Source organism: Falco punctatus (assembly GCF_963210335.1).
Source record: "Falco punctatus genome assembly, chromosome: 3".
In the NCBI taxonomy this organism is placed as follows: domain Eukaryota; kingdom Metazoa; phylum Chordata; class Aves; order Falconiformes; family Falconidae; genus Falco; species Falco punctatus.
In genome coordinates, this window is record NC_137582.1 from 18,627,413 (window position 1) to 18,647,740 (window position 20,328).

Consider the following 20,328-nt stretch of genomic DNA (forward strand, 5'->3'; position numbering starts at 1 on the left):
CACCTTGACCTTCTCACAAAGTAGTATCAGACCTGAAAGGCTGGAGGAGGCTTTAAGGAGGGCATGGTGTGGGAAACAGGTGGGTCTGGGGCATGCATAAGAAGTTGTGAGGAAGCACATGAGAGTAGAAGCCCTAAGTGGTGGCCTAAGTGGTAGAGGAGCCTCTAAAGAGTAGTTGCAGCCTTGATAATATGCCTTAAAACCTTCACCATGACATGCGATAACCCAGGCTCATGCAGTAGAACTGTAATTTTTTTGCTTTTCAAGTGACCCTCCCAAGTCCTTGCTTTATCCTCATTTTTAAACACTGGCATACACAAGTACTGGATTTATACATTTATTTCAAGTATTTTGGGATCCTTTACAAGTTACTTAAATTACCATCTGTATCCTGGTGTATGCATATACTTGCAGATCATGTAGCAGTGCATATTAGTGTCACCTGGCAAGTCCATCGTAAGTCCCTGTTTTCAGTTTCTAATGATAGTTGAAATGAGAATTTCTCACACCTCATTTCTATCTGGAGGCTGGTTTTGTTCTCTCTTTGGGTTTTGGGGGAACATTCAGCTGGTTCAAGAGCAAAATTAACAGTGAGGAGGGAAGCAGGGAAAGCAAGAGAAGCAATCTCAGTGTAAAAGCTGTATTATCTTTTTTTTTCTGAACAGTTCTGTGCCTCAGGGATTTGACGCAGGAACTTGAAATTTGCCAAGGATCTAGCCCTGAGGTCTGAGAAACGCGTTCTGCTTGTAAAAATAAATAAAAAATTGGCAGAATTATGAGTCATAACGTATCACTACGTTTTTTGTATCCAAGGTAGAATTTGTAGGATTTTTTGTTACCTGCTCTTGATCATGCTTTTGCCTGTCATGCACACTTGCAGGCTGCTTTAAACCACCTGTATTAAATGGATTCTCCTCCTCCATCTGTCTAGGCTATTGTATTGGCATGCATCTGTGTAGTCCTTAAAGCATGCTGCTGCTTCTCCTGCTCCTGCAAATGCCGCTGACCTAGCAGGAGGTATAAAAGCACTGGGAGCTGGTAAGCCCTGAGACCTATCCCCCTTGTTTAAGGGTAGAATGCTCCCAATACTCTTAATTGCTGTTGAAAAGATACCATTTTGCTACGGTGACAGGCAAATACTAATGAAAGCAGATAGCTGCCGATTTGAAGTCTGGTTTCCAGTGTGACAAGGGTGCGTACAGTTAGTTGTAATCAGTGGAGGAGGGGGAGAGAAGGAGACAATCTGTGCTCAGCTGTGTCACCTTTAAAAGCGCGGGGGTTCCTGTATAGCAGGAGGGATGATTAGAGAATGAGTCGGGCTATCTAGCAGACCATCTGTAGGACTGCTGCTTTGGTCTCTGAAGAAGCTGAAAGGTGTCTAGGGACATGAACTCCAGGAAGTGAAAGGAAGGTCTTGTACTTCCAGCACTAGTCAGGGCCTGGGAAAACTAAGGTCTTTAGAAATTTTTCATCTGGGGGAAAAAAAATACGCAGATTCAAGTTGAAAGGAACATGTTGTGAAATCATATCTGTGCCAGATTCCTCCATTTTAAAGAAGGAACCCAGGAGAATAAAACCTTTTGGGTTTATGTTTTAAGGAGAAATTTTTTTGATAAACAATTTAAAAATTAATAATCTTTTACTGTTCTATTTTTTTAAAAGCCAGTATGAAGCATTTTGGGGGTTGAATTAAATGGTTGTTCAACCCCAACTACTTTTAAAAATCTTTCTGTGTCAATAACTTATTTCTTCCTCCTTTTCTTTTTCTATGTAATAGCACAGCAAGCAAAAGAAAATTGAGCTGTAACCATGCAAAAAAAGTATCCCTAACTCTGCTGCCATTTTATTGGGTATGATAAGCATTTACATAAGCCTCATACTCACCCTCAAGAATAATCATGCAGAGGTGTTAAGGTAGAGTGCTCACAAGTAAAATTGAACACTTTAGGGGTCAAAAAAAAAAAGAAAAAGAACTGCCTGCGTGAGGTTTTGCTGCCGAGGTGACTGGATGGATGACATGGAAAATACATGCTTATGTGACTGAGGAGCAGGGACGTGCACCATATATGTGAAAGCTGCTGCTTTATCAGTGCACCTGTGATTGTTAAGTACTTGTCACACTGGATCAGTAGCTTTTACATGATCAGACATAAAAACTGGTTATGGCTTTGTGTGTCAAAAGCAGTGGCATAAATTACTGTTCTCACTGGGGAGGTCCTGGGGGATATTTTGTAATTAAGGTAATCTAGGTCATTTAGTGGTCACTTCAGGTGGCCCTGAAATTCTGAAGTCTGCTTTGATGAAACCTGCTTGTTACCCACTAAAACCAGCGGGGATAGGAGGTAACTGAGAAGGGCTGGCCGCGTGTTCTGTGGCAGGCTCCTTCCAGCCTCTGCTGGGCTTTGTTGTCAGCTTCCCAGCGCTCCAGCGCGGCTCTGCCTGTTGCATACCCTGAAGCTGGCTGTGGGCAGGCAGGACAGTAGCTTTTGGTACGTGCCTCCTTCATTACAGACTGTAATGTGGCAAGGACCCCAAGCATGCCCTTATCTTTGTAGCACATGTGAAGTCCTGCTGAAATCAGTTTGACAGGTTTTGCTTCCATGTTGAATTAGAACCTGACCTCATTTTAAAATGGGAATCAAATGTGAATATTGCAGGGTTTAGATAGAGGTTTGGCTTTATTTTGGATTCACAAGCAGTAATGCCCTTCGAACTTTGCAGATAATGAACAACTGAAGAAAATGGCGCTGTGAAACAAAGTTCTTCACCCTTCTAGCTGACAGGCAGCAAAGATCAGAGCAGATTAGCCTATACTGAGCTCTGTAGAGAACAGTTTTTGACATGGATACGTCTACTCTGAATAAGTGGTGAGAGTTAGAAGGAAGCTAAACAAAGGATCAGCAACTGCATCTTGTCAAGGACTAATTAGACTCTATAAGGAGAAGACAAAACAATGCTTCCTGTGTTGAGAGAGGTCATAGGCAATTCATAATCTAGGTGATTTTAAAAGTTAGAATCAGTTTCTATTGCTTCATCTCTCCTGAGACACCCTGTTTGTGCATGTACTTAAAATCACATTACATGGGTTTGGATTTTTTGGTGGCACGCTTCACTTGTACACTGGATGGAAGTGTCAAACAGTAAGCAGGGAGAAATGCCTTTGCATAAAGCATATAACCTGAACATGCAGTGAACGCTTTCTGTAAACGCATCTGTTTTCTTGCTGCATGAGGTACTCCTGTTTGGGGGAAGGAAGGAAAAGGTGGGTAAAAAAATTACTCCTAGAAACAGGTTCTTTTACATGTGGCTTCTGCTGTCAGCTTTTGTCTTTTCCTTCTCAAACTATAACCAGAAGGGCAGAAGTTTCTGGCTGCATTTAGAAAATATTTATATAAGTCTTTATCCAATAGATATAACTATAGAGACAACTTCAAATGTTGTATTCCGCTCCGGAATAAATATGTCGTATTATAAATATTAATGACTTGAGATTATTAACTGTTTATGATCTGTTTCTGAAGAGCAGTGTCCTGAGCAATTAATTGCTCAAAGGTAAAGTATAAGACCCTGGATCTTCAAAAAAGTATGCCTGTACTTAATTTTTCCAGGAACATAAGAAAGTCTGTTTCATGGGCTGGTTTTGCTAGGAATATCAAATGTATGAGAATCTGAGGTAAAATTACAGAAGAGGATTGCAGTGATGAATGTCTTGAGAGAGTACCTGCTCTAGGAGAACCTGCTTTAGCAGTGGGCTGGACTAGATGATCTCCAGAGGTCCCTTCCAACCCCAACCATCCTGTCATTCTGTGGTTAAGAGTGCAACTAACTGAGGATTTTTCTCCAGATTCTTTAATGGAAAAATGATGCTTTTGACATAAAGCAAACACCTGTAATATTTAATTATAAACCAAATGGTAGAATATAATGTCAATATTAACACTGAGGGATAAAAATACAGTCCAGATAAAAATTAAAAAAAAATTAAATAATCTTACACAATATTAAGTCATGTCTTTGACCATAAAGTATGTAAGGGACAAGCCAAAGCAATCTCGGAACCATCAGTGATGACCTTCAGGAGTTCATGGAGGATGGGGGGAGGTCTCAGCGGACTTGAGACAGGCAAACATACTACCTAGTCTTAAGTGAGGGAGAGGCATGAGCAGAGGAGGAGAACACATAGGGGATTGCAGATCGGTTAACGGGATCTTTGTTCACAGGATGATACGGAGTTTACTAAAGAACAGTCTGTAAGAACCTAGAGGATTGTAACAAGATTGTTAAAAAGGTGGATTTGTCAAAACCAGACTATGTCAAGCCAATCCGATTTTCTTTTTTGCTGGTGTTACTGGCCTGCTGGGATGGGACGTTGCAAAACCTTACTGAAGTCAAGATACATGGTGAGGTCCCACATGGCATTACTGTAAACAGTATAGGAGAGTGTTTTAGAGGAACCAAAGTACAAGGATGATGCATAATTGGTTTGATAAATTGAGTGTGAGTTTTCATAATAGCCTCGTAAACTGAGAGAACATGTCAAGCAGGGCGCTACAGATGGAGTAATCCCGTTAGCACCAGGGAGAAGGGAATGGAGGTTTCTGTAAAGTCTGTAGAGAAAAGAAGGCTGGGAAGATTGCAAGCAACATGCTTTATTGAGATTTTATTGAATACTGTCGTAGTTCTTCATGGCCCTAAATTAAACAGGGTTTTGAAATTACAGCATCCTTTAAAAAAAATAATCATATGCAGCATAGTCGGAAGAGCGTAGATGCATCTTTCTTTTTCTGGGACCTGCTTTCATCAAAGAAACATGTTGCTCCATTGGTAATCAGTGGAGGGGTAGGATAATCTGCCTGTGTACCCTAAGGGAGACTGAACCACTGCAAACAGGTGTGGTACAGAGATTAGTTAAAGGGCTGCAGGTGTTGCAGTTGCAAGTTGATGTGGCTTGCAAGCACCATAAATGCAATTGGATAAATGAGGGGACTGGAGAAAACACTTACTGATTTGTTAGACGGGTTTCGCGTTTTATTCCTTACCTTCAGCATGCTTCAGTAGTGCATGTCAGGTCAAATGTTGCTTTCACTTGCACTCTGTGCCATCCCACAACTGGACCTTCAGCAAGACCTTAAACTCCCTCAGGCTGCCCTGCGTATAGATCCTATGTGCAGCGCTAGGAATGAGGCACTGAAGAGTATCACAGCCACTTCTCAAACTGCAATTTCAGTCAGCAGAACTGGCTGTTAAGTAGCTTTTGAAAAGGGGCATTTCTAGCATTTCTGAAATTTTACTCAGGATTGCAGAAAGATTAGGTAATACCACCCAGCTCTTCCCCAAGAGCATTGCTCAACGCTGAGTCTTGGCAGTTGTCTGTCTTTTGTCAAGAGCCCTCCAGCCCCACAGAGAAGCAGCACAGTTAATAACGCTCTACCTCTTGTCCCTCAGGACACAGAGACAAATGGATCCATTTAGCTTTGCTTCATCGTTCTTTCACTGCAAAGACAATGGCCTGCAATACATACTTTGTATATACATTAAAATAAGTATCTTCTACGCTTCTGTGCAGTTTTACAGACTGCCAGCATTAACTTGTGGAAGAAGGGTATTTTTCAAGTCCAGTACTATTAAGTAATTGTCATCCTGGAATGATGATTACCCAAGAGTTATGGAGCATTGTCAGTGTCCTTAATGCCATGTAACCATATCCTTGGCATAAAAAGCCTATCATGTCAGGCTGTGCACTTTGGATGTAGGAACAGAAGTACTGCAGATGGTGACTGTTAAAAAAATTTTAAATTAAAATTGTTTAATTTATTTTTTATTAATTTTTTATTTTATTTTATTTATTAATTAATTTATTAATTAATTTTTAAATTAAATTAAAAAACATTTGAGTAGGCTTTTTATGGAAAGTGAGGTGAGGCACACAGTTTCAGAAACAGAGCTTATGGAGTAGCAGCTATGGATGAACACTTCAGTCTTTTACCTAAAGAAAAAATGTGAAGCTAAGAATTACTCCTATCCACAGCTTCTGCCCTCCCATAACAAAAAAAAGAATCATCTTATCGTACAATGAAAAATAGCATTTATTTTCCCGTTCCCGTTTCTTGTAACTGCCTTTGTTCCTTTTACACTGTTCTTTTTCCTTTAAGACTTTGTCATGAACAAAGCTGGCCTTCAGTTTTTAACCTGTTACATGCTGTTCCCGTTCTAACCTTCTGAAACGGCTACTGAGTATTCCCTTTGAACTTGAGTATGCCCCCACTTTGGGAAGCAGATGATGTTCCACTGTCTAAAAATTCGTTTACCTATGGGATTTCTGGTATGAGAAATTAGTGTCTGGTTTTATTTCAGGAAGAAAACTATTACAGAGTTTATAACGTTCTGCAGAAGTTTGTGTATCATTTCCAACAGACTAGTTGTGGTCCCTGTGGGACAAAATTCACTCCAGTCTATGCTATTTAAGATTATATTTATTCTCTGAATTTCTGTAGGCCTCACTTTATTTGGTGGTACTTTAGTTTTTCTTAGAAATGGACAAGGAGTTCAATGCAGAGAATACATAATTTTGTTTGGCTTCTGCTTGCTATATCAGTCTTTAATGTGTTTTCTTTCTGGTACAGATCACACAATCAATCATGCCCCTGTTAATGCATAGAAGCATGAAAACAGATTTTAGTTAATTGCCATGTGCTAGCAATCAGCTTTTATTGGTTTGGGATTGGTCTTCAAGTGGAGAATGACATTTGGGGAGTTAGGAAGAAAGGATAGTCATCTTTTGTCTGTCAAAGTGCCTTAAAAAGGCATTGTTTTGCTTGTTTTCAGACTTGGGAGAAAGGCCTTGCCCGTAATCATGCTTGTGCGTATAACGCAATAGAAAAACACTCTAAACCTGCCTTTTCTGAGACCCTTCACAACCTCTGACATGACAGGCAAGACAGCGTCAGTGGTGGAGATGTCATACTGGAGTTGACTTCGTGGTAGGAAGGATGTGAGCTCACAGGGCAGTTGAGAGAAGCGGTGGTAGCTTACACAAAGCAGTCCAAAGGCAAGACTACAAAAATTATGCAGGACAACTGACCTCAGCATTGTGTCAAGAAAAAGGCTTCTGAACAGCCAGAAGGTTGCCTGTTTTACACCGTTCTGTGTTTTATGCCTTCTACTGCATTGAGGTGAACTAAAAACAAATTTCAGGTTGTAATAAGTGGATTGGATTTTGCCTTTCTTAACTTAGCTTTGAGTATCTCATCTTGGAATGGGTCTGCTGGTTTTAGGGGACGAACGGTGGCAGACAACCCATAAGAACTGACTCACCTTAAGCCATAATATGTAGCAGAATGGAAGTTACTCTTGAAATTGAACTAATTCAGCTCTCTCTTCTTTGCTACAGGTGGTGGATGTGGACTTTAAAACAGTGTATGTCAACATCTCATCCTCAACTATCTATTTTTAATCTGATTGCACTACAAAAGAAAAGCTGCTAATGGGATAAATGTTGAGACTTTACAAGAACTGACTTGAAGTACTGAAAGCCATTATTATTAATCAAGAAGGGCTTGAAGCTAAGTCTGTATCTGACCAGTCAGTATCATTTTCACGTAACAGGCATGGCAAGTAAACGAAAATCAACAACACCGTGCATGGTCTTAGCTAACGAGCAGGATCCAGATCTAGAAATGGTATCAGACTTGGAGGAAGGACCACCTGCAGTCGCGCCAACAGATAACCCTGCAGCAGAGAGCGTAACAAGTGATGAGGATGTTCATGAATATGTGGATTCAGACAATCAAAAAAATACAAATAAAGTAGAAGGCGGTTATGAATGTAAATACTGTACTTTTCAGACTCCAGATCTCAATATGTTTACTTTTCATGTGGATTCAGAACATCCCAACGTAGTGTTAAATTCATCCTATGTTTGTGTAGAATGCAATTTCCTTACCAAAAGATACGATGCTCTCTCAGAACATAATTTGAAGTACCACCCTGGAGAGGAGAATTTTAAATTGACCATGGTGAAACGTAACAATCAGACAGTCTTCGAACAAACAGTAAATGATCTCACGTTCGATGGGAGTTTTGTTAGAGAAGAAAACGCTGAACAGGCTGACTCTTCTGAGGTCCCCTCATCAGGGATCTCAATTAGCAAAACTCCTATTATGAAAATGATGAAAAACAAAACTGAGACTAAACGTATTGCAGTTTTCCACAATGTAGTTGATGACATGTCTGGTGAAGAAAAGGGAACTGAAAACGAGCCAAACTCTGAAGAAGCAGTAGAAAACCCACCACCGGCAGTTTCTGAGTCAAAAGCGAGCCATTCCGTGGTTTGCAGTGCAGCAGATGTGGCTAGTGCGGTAGTGACTGCAGCACCTGTGCTTCAGCCCGGGGTGGCACAGGTTATAACAGCTGTTACAGCTCCACAGAACTCAAACCTGCTTCCAAAAGTCCTAATACCTGTAAATAGCATTCCAGCCTATAATACTGCTTTGGATAACAATCCTCTTTTGCTTAACACCTACAACAAATTCCCATATCCAACCATGTCGGAAATCACTGTTCTTTCCACTCAAGCTAAGTACACAGAGGAACAGATTAAAATATGGTTTTCTGCTCAGCGTCTGAAACACGGTGTGAGCTGGACGCCGGAGGAAGTGGAGGAAGCGAGGAGGAAACAATTTAATGGCACAGTGCATACTGTGCCACAGACAATTACAGTTATTCCAGCGCACATTTCCGCCGCTAGCAATGGTTTACCTTCAATTTTACAGACATGCCAAATAGTTGGTCAGCCAGGACTTGTTCTCACTCAAGTTGCAGGTACAAATACGTTACCAGTAACAGCCCCAATAGCTTTGACTGTAGCAGGAGTCCCAAACCAAACACAGTTACAGAAGAGTCAGATTCACACTGCTCAGCCCATTGCAGAAACCAAACAAGTAGCTGCAGTTCCAGCCCCTCAGCCTATCAAAAATGAATCCGCGCTGATCAATCCTGACTCCTTCGGCATCCGGGCAAAAAAAACAAAGGAACAGCTGGCAGAGTTGAAAGTCAGCTACCTTAAAAATCAGTTTCCTCAAGATTCAGAAATTGTTAGGCTTATGAAAATAACGGGCCTGACTAAAGGAGAGATCAAAAAGTGGTTCAGCGACACACGCTACAATCAGAGAAACTCAAAGAATAATCATGGGATTCATCTCAACAGCGATTCATGTGCCACTATTGTTATTGATTCAAGTGATGAAATGAATGAATCCCCAACGGGAGTCACTCCACAGAGCAAGTCATCGTGGAGCACTTTTCCTGATTTCACCCCACAGAAATTCAAAGAGAAGACTGCTGAACAGCTGCAAGTCCTTCAAGCAAGTTTTCTTAATAACCCTGTCCTTACTGATGAGGAGATGAATAGGTTGAGAGCCCAAACAAAACTGACCAGGAGAGAGATTGATGCCTGGTTTACAGAAAGAAGGAAATCAAATGTCTTGAAGGAAGAGGGAGCTGACTTGAATGAGGGCAATGCTGGCAGCTCAAAAGAAGAGGCTGGAGAAACATCTGTGGGAGATGGAGCAGCAGGAGCAAAATCAGGGTGTTCCACTTCAAGCAAAATAGGCAAAAAATCACCAGAGCAGTTGCACATGCTCAAAAGTTCCTTTGTCCGTACTCAGTGGCCATCTCCACAAGAATACAACAAGCTGGCAGAAGAAACTGGGCTCCCAAGGTCTGAGATTGTGAGCTGGTTTGGAGATACTCGCTATGCCTGGAAAAATGGTGGATTGAAGTGGTATTATTATTACCAGAGCGCCAATGCAAACAGTCTGAATGGCCAAGGCTTTACAAGGAAGAGAGGGAGAGGAAGACCAAAAGGGAGGGGCAGAGGGAGGCCTCGAGGGAGGCCTCGGGGGAGCAAGAGGTTAAATTGCTGGGATAGAGGTGTCTCTGTCATAAAATTCAAAACTGGAACAGCAATCCTGAGGGACTACTATATGAAGCACAAATTCCTTAATGAGCAAGACCTTGATGAACTGGTAGCCAAATCTCACATGGGATATGAGCAGGTCAGAGAGTGGTTTGCAGAAAGGCAAAGAAGATTAGAACTTGGAATAGAGCTGTTTGATGAGAACGAGGAGGAAGATGACATGCTGGAAGATCAAGAAGATGAGGAAGAAACGGATGATAGTGATACTTGGGAACCCCCCCGACATGTTAAGCGTAAACTTTCAAAATCAGATTGATGTGCAATTTGGGATTTGGGGGCCAAAAACCTATGAATTAGGTTTGATGTTATGGTGAAGAGCCACATGATTTTTCATGGCCTTCAGTTCAGCAAGCACCTGCTTAGCATCTTTCTTCCACATAAAAGAACATAGGCAAGATGCTACCTGTGCAGGCAACAATTGTTTGCTTCCTTACTACAAGAGGTGGACATCCTTAGGCCTAGCCTAGGCCATGGGGTTATAAATCAGATCCAGTTCAGATCCTCCTCTTCCACATTACTGATGGGAAGGTTCATGTTCATCATTCATGTGACTGCTTCTCAATATTTAATTGCCTTATGTTGTTTAATTCCAAAAAAACACAGACACATTTTTTCGTTGATGTAGGAGAACATTGCCTGCTCGTGAAGGAGGAAAATACAAAAACCTAAGATGTCTTTTTCGCAAACATCACTTCACCTGAAAGGTTTCAAGGCCTGGGTATATTTTTTAAGAAAAGAGTTCAAAAGAGAAGGGGAAAAGTGTGGCAAAGGAATCAATGAACCTAGGGGTGAGGATTGTTTGGTTTAAGAAAATGAGGTGATATTGGCACCTTTTGCATATCTTCAGAGTGTTTTGGGTTTACAGAACTTGTGCTGAAATGTTCCTTGTTGATAAGTACGAGCTAACTGAATGAGTCTAATGCTAGAAGATGCTTTTCATTATGTTTAATCAGTGTATCCTACATCAATTTAATTTAAATGCCTGACAGACTTGATGCAGTATATAGTAACATTTGGTTTTAGCTTGTGCGTTCTTTCCTTTGTTGGAAATGGTAAGAAGAGTATGTTTATTTCTAGCTAAAAAGAGTAATTTCTTGAAATCTTACACTGAATTTTAAGGTAAACGTGGGGCGGAAACTTTTTTCAGAGTTGCTTGGGGGTTTGTAAAAATACAGAGATGCAGAGATGAAAAGCGTCTTCAGGTGCTACTAAGAAAGGTTTTCAAGTAAGTTGTGGCAATGACATGACGTTTAATTCTTAAAATGAAGTTATATGGCTTTTAGATGCTTAGGAATGATAAACACCTAGTGTGTAATTGTTCTTCAGCGATAGCCCAGTTAAATGATTTGCATGCAAGTTTAACCTAAATTCATCTCAATGGGTTGAGCTCACCACTGTGCTGATTGTTCTTAGGGCTGCTGGGTGAACATGCTTATTTTTAGAGGTAGATTGATCTACTTGAACTGAACTCCAGAAGTAATTTATTTTGATGTGAAACATCCGCATTTTGAGTAAGTGTCTTTAAAACAGGAGGGAAAAAAAGAAAAGCCATTTAGTCTTAACGTTGAAGTCATAGTAGAGTTTGAACTTAAAACCAATGGGCCAAATTCACAGAAGTTAGTTTAGGCAAATCCTTGGCATCCTAGAGAACTGGTACTCTCAGGAAGAGTACTTTGCTACTGTTCTTGCTACTGTCAGTCTGCATTTTTTAGAGCTAAGTTACTTTATATTTAGATGTCAAAAGATGATGATGAATTGGTGCTGCTGTCACCAGTATTGTCTGTTTTTACATTGGTACTAACAGAAAGGACACTAGCAATCTCCTTTTGCACATCTGTCAACATCTTCTCGGTAAGCTGCTGCATCTGATGACCAAGGAGAGACAGATTAGAGAAAATGTGTCCTAATGTTTCCACATCTCTAAGGACCTATCTAGAATTACGCTTTCTTCTTCACTCTGATAACTGTCAAAAGACCAAGAAAGTCCTTTTAGTCATGATCTTCGGAAGCAGAGGAGTCCATTTTAGATCTGGTATTCATACCTGATTGTGGGTGAAACCCAGGCCAAAGCAAGAAAGGGAATAATGTCTGACAAAAAAAAATAACCTCCTGGACTCACCTTCCTCTTTGGACACTTGTAGCTGCCCTTCTGCTCGCAGACTGAACAGGAGCCTGAGTTGCAGGAGGATGTTCTATATGAAAGCCATTTACCAGAGTGAGTTCTTCTGACTATGAGATTGCTGGAAAGAAAAAGGCAATGGCTTTTGGTATGTGACACAAATTTGATTATGAAACTATTTCCTGGCTTCCAAGACTCAAATTGGTGAGGTTCAAAGCAGCCAGTGATGCTAGAGGGGGCTAGCCAGCTCAGTTTAACTTCAGAGTAGGAGAGAAGCAAAAATGTGTTGTCAGCATATTTCACTGGAGTGCTTATGACTCTGGATATGAGATGGTGTAAGAGAGATCAGGATCTGACCTTTTCAGCATTGACTGCTGCGTGTGGTTGGCGGGTATTCTTGTTTGGCTGGTAATGGTATGGATGAGGCAGTTGTAAATGTCAGCAGATACAAGAAAGACTCGTGTTAGCAGCAAGCTCCACTGGAAATACAGGGTCAAAATTCAGTGCTTGCTGAGTGGGAAGGGACAAAGCTGGTAGGGAAAGAGATGCTATTTTTAAGTTTCCAAAAATATTAAAGCAAATCCTTAAAATCCTTGGGAATATGCCTCTAGCAAGCAAAATCGGGAGTTGCCTTAATCCTTAAAGTTGACCCAGAATTAGTTGTCTTTAAAAAAACAAAAAACCCAAGCAATCTGTCCAAATAAGCATCTCAATTTTTTTCAGCAGAGACTGCACTTAGGTTAGCATTAAATCCAACCTTCTTTAAAAGATGGGAAAAATAAAGATCAAAGTTAATTATGTGATTAAAATGGGAAATTTTCCATTTTGGCAGTGTTCTGTTAAATAACTCCCAGCTACAATGGTAGGCCTTAGCACATCTGGTCTGAAAAACAGAGGAAGAGGAAATACATTGTTTGTCAGACTAAATATAGTTGGATTGCATGTCTTCTCTTCAGTGAAATGGTCAGAGACGGTGGCTGGTGTATACTGGGCCAGATTTTCAGTTGTCATAAATATTACAGTTCCATGTATTCCACTGGTTAAAATAGTATTTACAGCCCACTGAGGAACATTGTATTTTTGCAGAATATAAAATTTAAATTAAACCATGTGCTGTGGGTCGACTAATGAGAGATGCAGAGTACCCACATTTCCTTTGGGCTACATGCACATTTTAAATCTTTCAGTTGTGCCAAGGATGAGAAAAATCTGAGTGGGTTCAGCCTGAAGACAGCAGTTGTATGCATTTGTTATTGCTCATAATCTGTCTGTTATTTCTGTTTGAACAAACAGAGTCCATTAATTACCAGTTTATTTCATGTTTACAGCATGTGTATGTTTGCACTGCATACTGGGAGAGAGGGATACTCCTTCCAGAGGCCTCCCGCATCGAGACTTGACAGGAGAAGCATTGGAAGGAGCTGTCAGCATGCTGGTCTATTTTATCTGTGAATTGTGGTCGTGGCTGGTGGGAACTCAAAGCTACTGGTAACAGTGGTTAAGCCCAGATTCATCTCAGCCAACCTTAGGCTGCTGTGCTCCTTACCGTGGTGCCCAAGGCACACTATAGAGTGACCTGAGAGAAACAGAAATCACCTGGTGGTGGAGAGGATACGGTGCCTTCTGGTTCTACCAGTCACATACACGAATTAAGCACATCAGCCAGGGTCTTAATTTATGATGAATGCGAGCATCACTGTGCTTATGAACAGTGCACCCCTGCAGCCTGGCTCCCTCTCGTAGCTTACACACACCTGCATGGTGTTTTGGAAGCTACTTGAACTGAGCTATGTTGGCAGTGGGGAGGGAAGGATCAAGAAAGTACGTCTACCCTGGGGTGAGTGTTCCTGTGGGATTTTGTTGATTTCCCTGCGCAGGAAAGAACTGTGTATAGATGAGCCTGTGATATGTTTTCTTGTGGAGCTTCACCTCTTGGGTTTGAACTAGTTGTGAGCCAGGCTTCAGTGACTGTCACTGACAGAGATGAAGAAATTCTTTGATCTTGCTCAGATCTTACCTCTGGGTGGCTGGTGTCTCAGTCTTCATTGGGAGCGCTGTTTCAGAATTCAGCTGTGAGCATCAGTTCCTTCAGAGCTAAGGTAGAGCTTTCCCCTTCATCTCCCATTTCTGCCAGGAGTACCTGGTCTGATGATGCTAGTTACTGCTGTCCCTGGAATTCAGCTGAAGAGAGAATAATGATAATCCTGTGCCAGAATGGAGAGGGAGAAGGGCTAAAAGAAAGCAAGCATCGTCACAACCGGGTGAGGCATCCACCATCACTGTACTGTGCTGCTTCATGGCGTGTTTTTCTCTTGCTTCTGGGTACAGTGAAGGAGCAAGTTCCATCTTAAACAGTGCTGTCTTCCCAGTATCAGCCTCTCAATGACCTAAGGTTAGCATTTGTTGTGAAAAGAAAGTCAGACTTATTCCTCCCTGGAGGATGAATTGAACTAACAGAGTGCTGGCTTGTAAGAAGTGGAAAGAAGGGAAAATGCAGAAGCTTGAAGGTTCTGACTTTTGCTTCCCCTGCAGAACTCACTCACCTAGAAATTGATAAGCAAACAAAGTTTTGCTGTTCTGACAGAACGAGTAAAGTGTTGCAATCACTCATTTGCAGTCACTCATTTTTAGCACATAGAAATCTCTGCTCTGGTTTGAAAGCAAAGGAGAGAAAAGATACCTAGTACTTCATGATTAGAATTTAGTGGATTATCTCTAATACAGTATAGCAAATGAGGCCATTCGCTTTTTAAACTTGCCCAGTACCATTTTAAAAGCTGCTTTTTCATTATATTTTGTGCAGTATGGTGTCTGGCTGTAACTTTGATTATTGGGAAGGAAAATCACACAATGTCCACACATGACACGAAATAATTTTTCTAATGCGTGATTTACTGACTTTGGGCAAAAGTCTGTTTTTTTCCTGCTCGCCAAGAAACTCTTGAGGCAGGCAAATGCACTTCTTTCTCCTCTACAGTGTAGAGAAAGCATTTCTGGAGCCCATACAAAGTGATTCATGGCCTTACGCAGTCCCCGTAGGCCAGAAAGCCCAAAGATGCAAATACTCTCTTCCTCCTCCATTTTCCTCTGAAATGAGAGCACAGCAGTAACTCTGACAACTAGTCTCTGGCTGCTGAGTAACCAAGCTGTAATTTAAGGTGGGGAGCATTTTCCCTTTTGCACTTAATGGAGTACTGTGTATTCAGGCTGGATGTCAGTATTTGCTTCTGTAAATATGATGGTATCAGTTTGCATCCTCCACCTGAGTCCTGTATCTGTCTATATTCATATCTCCCAAGGAGAGAAGATAAACTTTAAGCTTCTGTAATATTAAATATCCCTGCCCTAACCTGAATGCACAAAAGTAGAGTGCAATGAAATATAGCTACTCTCTTTGATTTAATTTATTTTTTCTTGGAAATTAATTTTGCCTACATTCAGTAGTAATGAGAAGATGGTTTCAATGATTGGAGAGCAGTAAAACTGTTGAGAGTTGTTCATAATGCCTAGGGTGATCATGCAAATTAGAGATGGGAAGGGCTAGTAGAGGGCTCGGTTCCCTACGCTGAACAGTGCTGGGTTACACCTGTATTCTCCATCAAGCTTGTGATATTTTAGAATAAGTGGATTTACCACGTAGTGTGACATAAACTTCCGGGGTCAAGTTACTTGAGGTTTGGTGATGTATTAAAAATCTGTAGGAAAAGATTTTAAAATAAAAGTTGTAGCAGAAGGTGAAAAATCCCCTCAATAGCTATTTATACATGCTCAATAGCTCAAATTTCTGTATAGTTTTCGTGCTTTTAAAAAGGGAGATTTTGAAGCACAGGTGGCTTTATAGCCAATATTTTCAAGTTTAATGCTTGGAGCTCTTGGGGTTTTTTTCTCCTTCGGCATTGAAGAGCATCTGCACCTTTTTGGTGGATAGTCATTGTAAAAATGACTTACACAACACTGTAAAATCTAGAGTGGTAACTGAGGATCCCGTAGCACTTTTCATTAATTAAGGTGGGATTTGTCTGATTGCATGTTGATGTCTGCATTTGAGCCAGACACCATAGCTACTCAGTATACCTAACTAAAGCAAGCCTGCTCATCCCACATGCCTGGAGCTGGTCAGACTGCACCCTAAGCTCCACTGACTGTTCGACACGGCGTGCAGGCGGAGGCTGACACTACAGATATCTGCAATTTGGTGAAATGGATCTTCACCTGGGAGCGTGCTGGCTGGATTGCAGCACCAACCTTTGTGTTGTGGTTAGCAATGGTACTTCCCTCTGCTTCCAGCTTGACGCTTGTGGGGAAGTGTGAGGCCTTTTGTTCTGTTTTTTGCTTTTTTTCTTTTTCTTTTATTCTAGAGCAGGTAGCATTGCAGTGGTGGATAAGAGTAACTGATCCTTGGTTATAATACTGTGGCATAAAAGTGATTCGGGGTTTCTCAAGTAGTTTAGAGATAGGGTTACTATATGAACGTTGGATGTGCATAACTTGGAATGTGTTAAGACACATAATATTTGTGTCCCAGTTTATGAAAATATTTCCTTATGCTTATTCAATACTAGATACCTGTCATGAAACTTTCTCTAAAGAATCTGCTAGAATGACAGAAGATTCACATCTTTATCTGTGATATGAAATGATCAACCACAAGAGCTCCATTATGATTTCAAAATGTTCCCCCCGCCTCCAGTTCCAGCTTACAAAAGTGTTTCCAATTTTGCATAGTTGGCTATCTGCATGTATGCTTACAGTCTGTACAGAAATGCACTAAAGTGAGTTGCCCTACCTGGGAAGGCTTTATATTGTATAAACATGTGGCACTAGGTACTGCTCTTCATGTGCACAGGAGAGTTAACAGGTGTCGATCTCGTTTACAGAAATGATGGCGCTTTGCAATTTTCTAGAATATATTGCAATATATTTAAATGTCCTGTTTGACATGTGAAATGAAATTAAGTTAATGCATTGTTATGTATTTGAAGTATGAGGAAGATGATTCACTAACGACCAGCAAGGTTTTTAGGAGGTGTCCAGTATGTAGCCGTCTGTGTGATCTGTCTGGTGTATGTGACGTTAAAGGAAGCAACAATACTGTCGCTGTTTAGAATGAAGAATTTCTTTTGAATGATGCAATAGCTTACAGTGTCTTTCCTTTGTAGCTGCCCAATGTGGTGAAGGGGAAGCAATTCTTGAAAAAGTTCAAGATTACTGGTTAACTGTGAATGGGCCTAATCTTTCCTGAAACCAAGAAAATTTTTGGACACACACAGGACTTGAATACTGAAAAGGATTGGAACTTAGTGTTGTGCCAAAGTTAAACTACTGCAGTTGGCAGAAGTTCTGCACTGTAAATAGAAGACTGATTAAAAGACAGCTTGTAAAAAAATTTTAAAAAAATCAAATTTTAATACAGTACATTTTTATTATGATACATGATGGAAACATTCTGTTTTAGACTTTTTTTGAAGAGGCTTCAGTGACCACTAGATTTTTGTCCTCTTATATTTTGTTTGGCCTAATACTATATGTTCTGGTAAGATGGGCTTTATTGCCTGTGTTCTTTGATATGTGATTAAGCTTATAGCTTTGAGTGACCAAACATTTTACAGAGTAAAAGTTCTTAGAAACAGTAAAACGTAACTGATATTTCTGTGTCTATTTATCAGGCTCTGCACAAACTTGGGAAGTTGTGCTGGATTTGTACAACTCATATATGGGAATGCAGCATACTTCTGGATATTACAAACCTAAGCCTTTGTGGCAGTATGGATCTTGTCTTCGGATTTATTTTTGTTATTTTTTTGAGGCAAAGAGACAAATAGATGCTGCTGTAAAATATTTGTAATATTGCCATTATTGCTTTCTGTAGCAATTACTGCTTTTGCTTCAACAGATAAAGAAAATAAATCAGAGATAAAAAAGTCCTAAAAGACGCTGGTAGAAGAAAGGATCATGTGGGAACTTCTGAAAATAAACTTTGTACCAAAAATTTGAAAACAGAAATAATGGAATAAATGTCTCCTTACTGAGTGCGTGTGGTTTTAAGAGGTGGTGTGGAAACCAGGAACCATGTCTGTATGAAAATGTCACAGAGCAGATCTTCTCAAATGTCTTTTTTTTCCTGTTACACAAAACTGAATTTCACAAATTCCTCAGATGCATTGAATTTGGAGAACTGGCTTGGCTGAACAGCCAGCATGAGGTCAGCTGCATGTGCGAGTCAGTACAGCTGCTTGTTGCTGAACTGTTCTGCCGTGTCAGCAGGCCAGGGATGTCCACGTGATTCTTCTCGTTAAGGCAGATGCTCTTTATTATCACATTTAAAATATTTGGGGTGGGAAGAGTAGGGGCGAGTAGGAACCACCTCCCCACTGAATGTCAGTTGGACATCATGCTTTGTGGCTGCTTTTAACCTGTGCCTTTTCCTCAGAGAAGGGTCTGAGATGAACACTTTCTGTCGAGCTCTGCATTTCTCTGGCGAGCCTGACTTACCGTTGTTCAGAGCAGCTCCCTGCCGGAGGCAGTGCCACCGTCTTGCATCTTGCATCGGCATGACTCATCGCACCCGTCTACTTCAACTGTTGCGCTGCAACCGGAGGGGCTTGAAACTCAGCCTTCCCTGCATCACCCGGTGTCGTGCCTGCAGACCGGTCCCCACCTATGAAAAAGATGTTTAAGGCAATGGATTTGTTCCTGTGCTGTAGCTTATGTCAGTCCTGGAAAAAAAGGGGGGAAAAAATAAAGAATTCTTATTCCAGAATCCGTCAGCTCATGAGGGAGTTATGAAAAGCCCTGGATTATGCAGCCAGTCACCTTTTTTTAAACAGTTACCTTTTTTGTTGACAGCGTTACCAGTGTTTCCAAAATGTTGTAATTCAGTCCATATTTTCACAGGAGACCAGCTGGCCTTGTGGGTTGTTTCCCCTCGCCCAGCCTCTTCTCAGCCCCTTCCATCTTCCATTTGTTTTCATAACAATACTGTCAACTACTATTTTTAAGAATTTAAAATACCAAGTCACTTTGTGCATTGCCTTATTTTTATGCCAGAAGGTCCCCTCTACAATGATGCTAAGTTGTTCCCTGTGGGCTCAGTGTCACTTTGAAATACTGGTGGTGGTGGCCTTCAGTCTGTCAGGTGGTGGTTTCTAACATTTTTGGTTGTTAAAAGACTTGTTGCACTTAAAATACTGTAAAATGAAACCTTTGAATATATTCATATGCTTCTACTGCTATAATTTTGAACTATTAGCATTGTGACTAATTCCTCTCCCATGTGTGTTTCTTCACAGGCTCAGTGCTGAGCTGATGTTCATTACCTTAAAATATTTATTTGGTGGTAGAAGAAAGAAAAGATGGAAAAGGGAATGAAAGCATGTGTCGCACCTAGTTGATTTGTGTCTTTGGGTGAAAATAAAGGTCAGTGTTGGCAGTAATTCTCCTCTTAGTGATTTTCAGTTTTCCTAAATGAAAGCCAAATAGGAAAAAACATGATTGCAGTGCAGCCTGCCTAAGGAACTAATATGGAAGGGGCCCCACAAAATAACCTCAAATAGTGATGCATTGTGAACCAAAGGAGATGGTACAAATACTACTGCGGTTGCAACTGCTCTCAGTCCTGCAGTTCCTTTCCAGCAGCTGGCCAGAGCCTCCAGGTGAAGTCCAGCTGCAAGGATTTATGTGCAAGCCGTTCACCTGGCACCCACGAAGCGCAGAAACAGGCGCCCGTGGAAGTCTGTGGTGGACGTGCCTCATCATTTTTCTTACTGGCACCACCAAGTTAAAAACTGTATTGTTGATGTGTGTTTTATGGCATTCTTTGCTCTAGATTAATTTCATTTGCAGTTATTTGGGGAAGGGAGCAATTGTGGGCAAAGTCCATTCTTGATTTCTGTGTTTTGTTTGCATTTGTTCATTGAGCAGTGCTTTCCCTGTGCTTCACCTCACACTTTCTGTGGGCACTGATACTTGTACAAGGCAAATATGAAGCCGTAGAAGCTAAATTTACTAGCAGTTTCTACTTTCCAGCAATGCAAAACCTGCATGGGAAACAAGGTAGTGGAGAATCAACAAACAGTTTGGTTGTTTCCCTTGTGGAGGCAGCCTCCCCTGACTGCCTCCGTATGGAAAGGAGAGAAGGACTGGAAAAGCACGAGTTGTGAGGGTCACTCAAGGGCAGTCTCAAAGCCCTGGGTGTATTTCTTCAACGTAGCATATTTTTCTCTAATCTTTAGAT

At 41.0% G+C, this 20,328-nt stretch overlaps 1 protein-coding gene across 8 annotated transcripts in view; it reads left to right on the plus strand.

Annotated features, from left to right (window-relative positions):
* ZHX1 (zinc fingers and homeoboxes 1) overlaps nucleotides 1-18,127 on the plus strand; it is a 31,273-nt gene extending 13,146 nt beyond the window's left edge. For 5 of the 8 annotated variants that reach the window (XM_080378204.1, XM_080378205.1, XM_080378206.1 and 2 more), the window contains one exon: nucleotides 7,391-18,127. In XM_080378204.1, the coding sequence (XP_080234330.1) occupies nucleotides 7,608-10,232 (2,625 nt within the window). In that variant the 5' untranslated portion in view covers nucleotides 7,391-7,607 and the 3' untranslated portion in view covers nucleotides 10,233-18,127. The remainder of the gene's footprint in view (nucleotides 1-7,390) is intronic. The other 3 variants (XR_013926560.1, XR_013926561.1, XR_013926562.1) reach the window with 3 other exon arrangements.
* The last annotated feature ends 2,201 nt before the right edge of the window (nucleotides 18,128-20,328 follow it).